This window comes from Etheostoma spectabile, unplaced genomic scaffold, assembly GCF_008692095.1.
Source record: "Etheostoma spectabile isolate EspeVRDwgs_2016 unplaced genomic scaffold, UIUC_Espe_1.0 scaffold352, whole genome shotgun sequence".
NCBI classification, from domain to species: Eukaryota; Metazoa; Chordata; class Actinopteri; order Perciformes; family Percidae; genus Etheostoma; species Etheostoma spectabile.
Genome location: NW_022605591.1, coordinates 829,870 through 837,226, shown reverse-complemented (window position 1 = coordinate 837,226; position 7,357 = coordinate 829,870). Strand labels below are relative to the sequence as shown.

Here is a 7,357-nt window from a genome sequence, read left to right as displayed (position 1 = left end):
AATAGATTTATCAACACAGTCATACTTATTAATAGTGTGTGTGTGTGTGTGTGTGTGTGTGTGTGTTGGGGGCGTGCATTGATGGCCTCAGGGATGGTTGTGATTTAACGGTGCATTGCTGTCTTGCTAATAATAAATTCAGTTTTTTAGCATAGCAAGGCATTAGTTTACCTCAGTGGGTCTTTTTCACAGCTGACATATTGACTTGTCATAGCCGAAAAGCACAGGTGTTACTAACAATATCAACAGTGTCTCTGTTCTGTTCAAATGCCCCAATAAGCTTTAACAATGGAAACACATGCGCAATACAAGGGCACTGAAACTTACCCAGCTCAAAGGAATGCAGCCTTCGTAAATGTTATTGTTTACACCTGTGCTTTTCCTTCTGAGACATCAAGGTATCCGTTGTGAAAGAAGGCCTATCTGCACGCTCCACAACAGCTAATGTACGTGTCCGTCTGAGTGCACACAAATGTTATGTAATTTGACATTTTAGATTAACTTCAAACAAACTGAATAACAGATTGTCTACTGTTTACTACTTTGTGTGTGTGTGTGTGTTGCACTTTTCCCAGTATTCCCCAGTTATCACAGCGTTCCTGGAAGGAGACTGTATCCCAGGAATCAAGCGAGCATAAGAGAAAAAAGTTTGTGACTTGGAAGCACAGTTCCCGTCTCATCTGTCTCTCCTCTTCACTCTACAACACACTCTGAGTCATGAGTCAGCTGTGGGGAATCAAGGTTCCTGTGTAATGGGTAAACACAAATCAGTGGTTTGGCTCACCCGGTCACTCACACGGCCTGTAGCGTCCACTCTCCATGAATCACTGCAAAGGCAGGATATGTACAGATGGATGGAAATGGACACGTTATTAAAAACCTAATTTAAAATTATTTCTAATATTACAAGAGCTCCTAACTAAGATTTTTTCTGCCTTTTACTCTATACTTTCTTTTATCCTCTGTTTGGCTGCTGCCCACTCTGCCATTTGTCCACCTACATGTTTGCAAAGATCTGGTCACAACCACACAACCACGAAGCACTCCCTCCTGGGGATCGATAACCCGCACTGACCACGGCATATTTGCCCTTTGGACCCCAGGACAGTGTGGCAGTACACACCTTCTCTTCACACACTGTTGAAGAGTCTCTCTGCTCCTCGTTGCAACCTTTGACGGGTAACTTGGAGTCAGCAGACCATCCAAAGGCTCAAGAGACTGCACACTGGGAGGCCTGGGTGGGTGAATGCACTGAAGGATGGCCGTGTTTTGGAAAACAATGGCAGGTGGACTGCTGGTTAGTTTGAGCCTCGCTCTCCTGGGGTGGGGAGTTGATGGGCAGGGGAATGGACGGGGTAAGGTATGTTCACATGCAATGCTACAATTATAGTGCACTGGTATGTGTGTTTGTTGTGTTAAAATACTTTTATCAATCTCTATCTGATAGTCTAAAGAGCATGTGTTCCCTTTGGCTATGTCAAAAATGAAGGAACAAAGAGTGGAAATCTTTCTATAAATATGGTTTGTAAATGCTCTATGTGCATTTTGTAGCTATAATAAATTCACACAATACATGGTTCCTGTGGTATGTTTAATGTTTTTGCTTGTTGTAAAATTAAGAAAAGGTCACATACAGTTAAGCACTTAAAAATATCTGTCTCAGAGCCTCTTAGGCAAATAACAAAATTAGATTAATTCTGTTCTATAGGTCTTTTGAAGATAGAAGATAGTACAAAAGCCTAATATGAATTAGTGAAAGATAAAACATGTATCAACTCATACTGTGTCTAATTTATGTGCCACTTGAAAAGGGGTATCCGGGCATGCTCTAATAATTTATTTAGACTTAGGACTTTGCTCAGTCAGTGGGAGGACAAATCAGCGCAAAACCACACCACCAGCTGTTTTTACCCCTTTAAAGGAGCAATTGTATTATTGATATATTGTATGCCATATGGCTTTCTGGTCAATGTCTCAACATTGACTTTGCACTTCATTACAACTTGCACTTACCTTGATAAAAATATGAAAGTTTTAAGTTGAATCCAAAATTGAATTAAACTCCTCACTATCACCTTTAACCACTAATCAATCAAGATATCTGACAAGAAAATACAAAAGGAGGATATGTAGATTATGAAGAAGTGTGCAGGAGAAAAAGAGCTGAAGTAATGATTTCATGTTGAGTACCTTATGTACCCCAACCGGCCCGTCAGACACCGCCTACCAAGAGCCTGGGTCTGACCGAGGTTTCTGCCTAAAAGGAAGTTTTTCCTCGCCACTGTCGCACTGTTGCTTGCTCTGGAGGAAACTACTAGAACTGTTGGGTCCTTGTAAATTCTGGAGTGTGGTCTATCTGTAAAATGTCTTGAGATAACTCTTGTTATGAATTGATACTATAAATAAAATTGAATTTAATTGAATTGAATGTACATTGTGTCTTCCAGAAAGAAGTATCAGGTGGGGCTACAGTCTACCTTGGCCAGGACAGACAACTCTGGAGGCCAATGATCTACACAACAGTGAACCTGAGTGAGATCCGCAGGTACATCAGCGGGAGCAAATCGCTGCACCGTGAAGGCTTCAACTGCTCACTGAAAATCTGTGGTCAACGAGGCAAAAAGTCTCTTGCATATTTGAAAATTAAAACCGGGCCTGCAAGCTAGTTCAAATTTTGTTGAAAATCTTCAAGACAAGCACTTTGTCTTGAAGATTTTGGGGCACTTTGGGGGTGGCAGTAGCTCAGTCCTTAGGGAGTTGGGTTGGGAACCGGAGGGTCACTGGTTAAATCCCGTATGGACCCAAAAGTTGGGAGTGTGGATTGGTGGCTGGAGAGATGCCACTTCACTCCTGGGCACTGCCAGGTGCCCTTGAGCAAGGACCGTACCCCCGACCGCTCAGGGGCGGTTCAGGTGGCAGCCCACTCACTCTGACATCTCTCCATGTATAGTGCATGTATAGGTCCTGAGCATGTGTGTGTATTTCAGGCTGTGTGGTGAGTACTAACAAAAAAGTGTGTACAGTAATTTCCCCATTGGGGACTAATAAACAAATTATCTTATCTTATCTTATCTTATCTTTGGGGAAAATAAGTGGAAGCAAGTACTTGTTATAGTTAGGAATTCTGGGCTCGCTGTAGATTTTTTATGCTTGTCCCCTTATTTTTGATAACATAATTTATAATTCTTTATTATGTTGCCTTTCTCCAACTGTAGGCCCCTAGAACTATCACTGCTTTTTACGCTTCTGTTAGTGGCACTGGTCTGGGTAAAAGTAAGGCAAAATAGTGTTGGTCAGCAGCATTATGATTTTAAAAGTAAAGCCATAGAAAAAGAAATAAAAAATGGGTAGAATCATTTTCTTGATCTTCTATGGACCAGCATTCTCATGAATTCAATTATATTCTGCTCTATTCCTGCAGTATCAAGTCATCCTTCCAATTACGAACCTTTGACCCAGAAGGTGTCATTTTCTACGGAGACACTAAAAACGGACAGGACTGGTTTGTTTTGTCCCTGATGGACGGTATCCCCTTGATGCAGATCAGCAGAGAAGACATCCTTGTCAGTGTGGCAGGTGGCCCTAAGCTCAATGATGGAAAATGGCACACAGTGAGTTTCTAGTTTAGTTTGATTTTCTTTAGTGAAAATGTCTTGAAATTATATAGATCTCAAAAAATATATGATGTGCGTACCAATTTTTGCGCGTTTTTGAGTAGCCCAAGCACTTCAAAACAGTGCTTGAACACACTAATAATAATAAGAAGAAGCATTAGAATTTCAATTTGGCCTTTGCCCCCTACAATGTAGGTACTTGGGCCCTATTTATTCTGCACTGGAAGTAAGTGAAATTTCATAAAAGTTGTGTGGACCTCAGAAAAATAATCTCACAGTAGGCCTATACTGGACATGGTGTCACCATGTGCAAAGCAGTAACTTTCAATCTAAATTCTTCTTGTGCTCCTTGTGCCTCCCAGCTGGAGGTGAGCCACCAAGAGAAGTTTGTGGTTCTAGAGGTGGACGGCTCCAATAGGCTGGTAGTGGGCATGCAATCTAAACAGACACAGGAGATCCTCGTAGGTGAACTCCGACTGGCTGTTGGCGGAATCCTGATCGACAAGGAAAATATGATTGTTCAGGTATAGTGTTGATCCTTCCTGGGATATTATTTGATACATTTGTCTTTTTTCTCTTTTTCAATAGATTCCATGTTATTTTGTAATTAATTTGGTCCACTTTTCATCCACCTGCTTCACCTACAGTACAAATGTCTGCTTCTGCATCTTTTTTTTACCATAATTACTTTCAACAACAAGCAGAAAATGAACTTGTGAAGTTTTCCAAGGTAGCGGACAATAAGTATTGCTAAGGTACTATGGATGCATGTATAGCAACAGATCAATCGCCATGACAATAGAGCAAACTGCTAATGAAGACTGATACAATTTAAAGCTCATTAAAACAAAATTGTTAGTGGACCTTGAATTGGGAATATTTTGTCAAACAAATGCCTGGCAGAGCAAGGAACTCTTTGGTGGCTGCATTGTCTGTAACAGGCCTGTAACAATGTCAACTGGAAAATGACTATTAGCAATCTTGACTCTTGAACATTTCTGCCCAATCACACATTCTTGCTCTTCTGCTCACTGTTTGTCTTGCAGTTTATTCCACTAAATGCATTGTTGCGTTCCTTGCTGTAGTTTAAGCCGCAAATGGACGGCTGTGTGCGGGAAGGCAGCTGGCTAAACCTCAACATCCCCTGGGAGGCGGAGGTGGAGGAGCTGTGGCCCTGCTACCAAAACATCCGACCTGGCAGCTACTTCGCTGGCACTGGATTTGCCATTTTCAACACCTCAGGTCAAAACATTGTGCTTGATGATTATAGAAGATATGGAGAGCTTACATTCCTTCGTATAATACCAAGCTTTGTAACAGGCCTGGAAAATGCATTCTTGCATGACATGCCATCTTGGCATACTTTTATTTATAATATGCTATATTCAGATTCTGTTAATTTTGTGAGTTATTCTTTTGTCCTCTGCAGTTTTCCCCACAAAGGCAGATCGTATGGTCAAGACTGAATTGTGGGGAGATTTCAGTAAGATGGATGGGACCATTTTGAGCATTAAGGCTCCTGGGCAAGAGATGATCTTTGCTTTAGTGGCCAATAATAACACAAAGGTATGCACATTAATCAGATATGAATCGAACTGAATTTACTAATAATTCCGCATCTGTTTCCAACTGCAGGGGGCTTCATAGCTTAAATGAACATTTGCATCATGTAATCCCCACATATTGGTCACACATGCAGACACACACAGATTGGAGACCATTATGAATTCATCCACAGGTAGGAGTTATGAGTTATGTTTAAGTTACTTCTTGTCTCTCTTGAATTTGCAGGAGGTCACACTCCTTTTTGGCGAAGAAAAACTCAGTATGCAAAACATTTTCAAGAGACTGGTGATAACCTTTGAGACAGATAAACTGCAAGTGTTTCAAGATGAAGATGAATCAAAGACTACAACGTTTTCTATCACAGGGAGCCACCCTGGTTATTTGACCCCATGGAGAGAGGGCAGGCTCGCCTTTGGAGGTCTCCTAGGTGAGATTCAACAGCAGTGATGTGCCGTGTGTCTCAAAGTTGTCTGTACACGCAGCTACATTCTTTATATCTTCAAATGTTATGTCCTAGAGATGATATTTACAGATAGGGTTAACAACCAGTTTATAATAAAATAAATATACCAATACAGTAAATCCGTTGATTAGGCCAGACAAGGAACTTGGTGGAGTACAATACAAGATCACTTGTGTTTTCTTCTTCCCCCTTTTTCAGGTAAGGGGGAGGAGGACGTTGGTTCCCAGTTCTTGACAGGCTGTCTGGAGAAGATCCAGGTCCAAGAGAGAGATGTGGACCTGGATTTATCTGTCAAACCCATGTCAATCTCCTCTCACAGCTGCCCTGCATAGACCATGAAAGTATGCATGTCCAATATGTGGATTCAATGTTTTCAATGGATGCTTTTGGATCCAAATGATGTAAAAAATATATATACAATGTGTTTTAAAGTGAAAAAAATGTCTACTAATAGTCATTCTGTAGTCGGATGATACTTGTATAAATTAACCTCTAAAATGAAGAGAATTTACAATCAAATATTAATAGGTTGTTCAATAGATTTCTCTCCCATCAGCCAGTATTTTAACAGAATATGATGATTAATCCGCAAAATGTGAGTGATTTTATGACCTTGGTACATGCAACAGCCTGTTTCTAAATAAAATATGATTATCCATAGTAGAGCTAACCATGAATATGAATGTTATTGCTTCATTAGAAGCAAAACAAGCACTATGATGAAACACTGAAGCTAGATGCTGAGTGCATGGGGTAATAAGTGAGACAGACATTTAAAACATGGATCTTGCTCCCTCTAGTGGATTGGTGAAGGTAATGTGAGAATCAAACCATCCACTCTGTATAATTCTACCCAAACAATAAAACCGTAGGCCTAGACCAGTGGTTCCCAAACTTTTTCAGCTCAAGACCCAAAAGAGAAATTTGGTGTCTCTCCGGGACCCAAATTTACGGAACAAAACCATGAATTTAAATGTATATGAAGTATATTTATTCCATTATAAAAGTAAACAAAAACAGAAACGGTCTCTATTCTCCTTTCTGTGTCTCACCCCTTTCTCAACTCATGTTCTTATCCCCTCCCATCATCCCTCATTACCAACACCAACATTTTTTTAAAATAACGCTGACTTGAATTTAATGAGATGTATGTGTCTGGTTGAAGATATCAACCAGCTGATCTAGTCTAGGTTTGGTTTTTGAAAGTGCCATTCTGAGGTCCTGCTGAGCATTTAGTCTGTTCTCTGCCAATTGGCGACCCAATAAAACGGGTCTGCGACCCATTTTGGGTCCCGACCCTAAGTTTGGGAAACATTGGCCTAGACTGACGTAAAGTTAAAAAGATTGTTTATCATCCAAGAAAAATAGTGTTAGGGAATAAGCAATAGAGTTAATCTCAATTTTCTGTATTTGTGAGTTAAAATATATTTCATGTTCCTGTCCGAGTAAACCTTTTGAGTTGATGAAGCATAGAAGGAAGAGAAGTTTCAGCCCTTTTACTCAATACAAAGCAACGGTAATGTGTTGCAGACCTTAGGGCTTACACCCAAGGGGGTAAGCGGCTGTCTACTAAGCCATGGCGCCACTTCAATGCTACAAAGCTCTCACCCGCCATTAGCATCTCGTTGATTGCCATTCATTTTGGCGCCACTTTGACAGGGAATAACTTTACATCTGAAGCGTTTAAAAACTTAAGTTGTCCACTGTTCATGTC

The 7,357-nt window shown here is 40.6% G+C and overlaps 1 protein-coding gene across 1 annotated transcript; it reads left to right on the top strand.

The window, feature by feature from the left end:
* The first annotated feature begins 906 nt into the window (after nt 1-906).
* shbg (sex hormone-binding globulin) lies at nt 907-6,054 on the top strand. Its single transcript, XM_032511397.1, has 8 exons — nt 907-1,360; nt 2,448-2,545; nt 3,422-3,611; nt 3,977-4,138; nt 4,700-4,856; nt 5,044-5,180; nt 5,406-5,607; nt 5,842-6,054. The coding sequence occupies exons 1-8, from the start codon at nt 1,259-1,261 to the stop codon at nt 5,973-5,975; spliced, it is 1,182 nt and encodes a 393-aa protein (XP_032367288.1). The 5' UTR covers nt 907-1,258; the 3' UTR covers nt 5,976-6,054.
* The last annotated feature ends 1,303 nt before the right edge of the window (nt 6,055-7,357 follow it).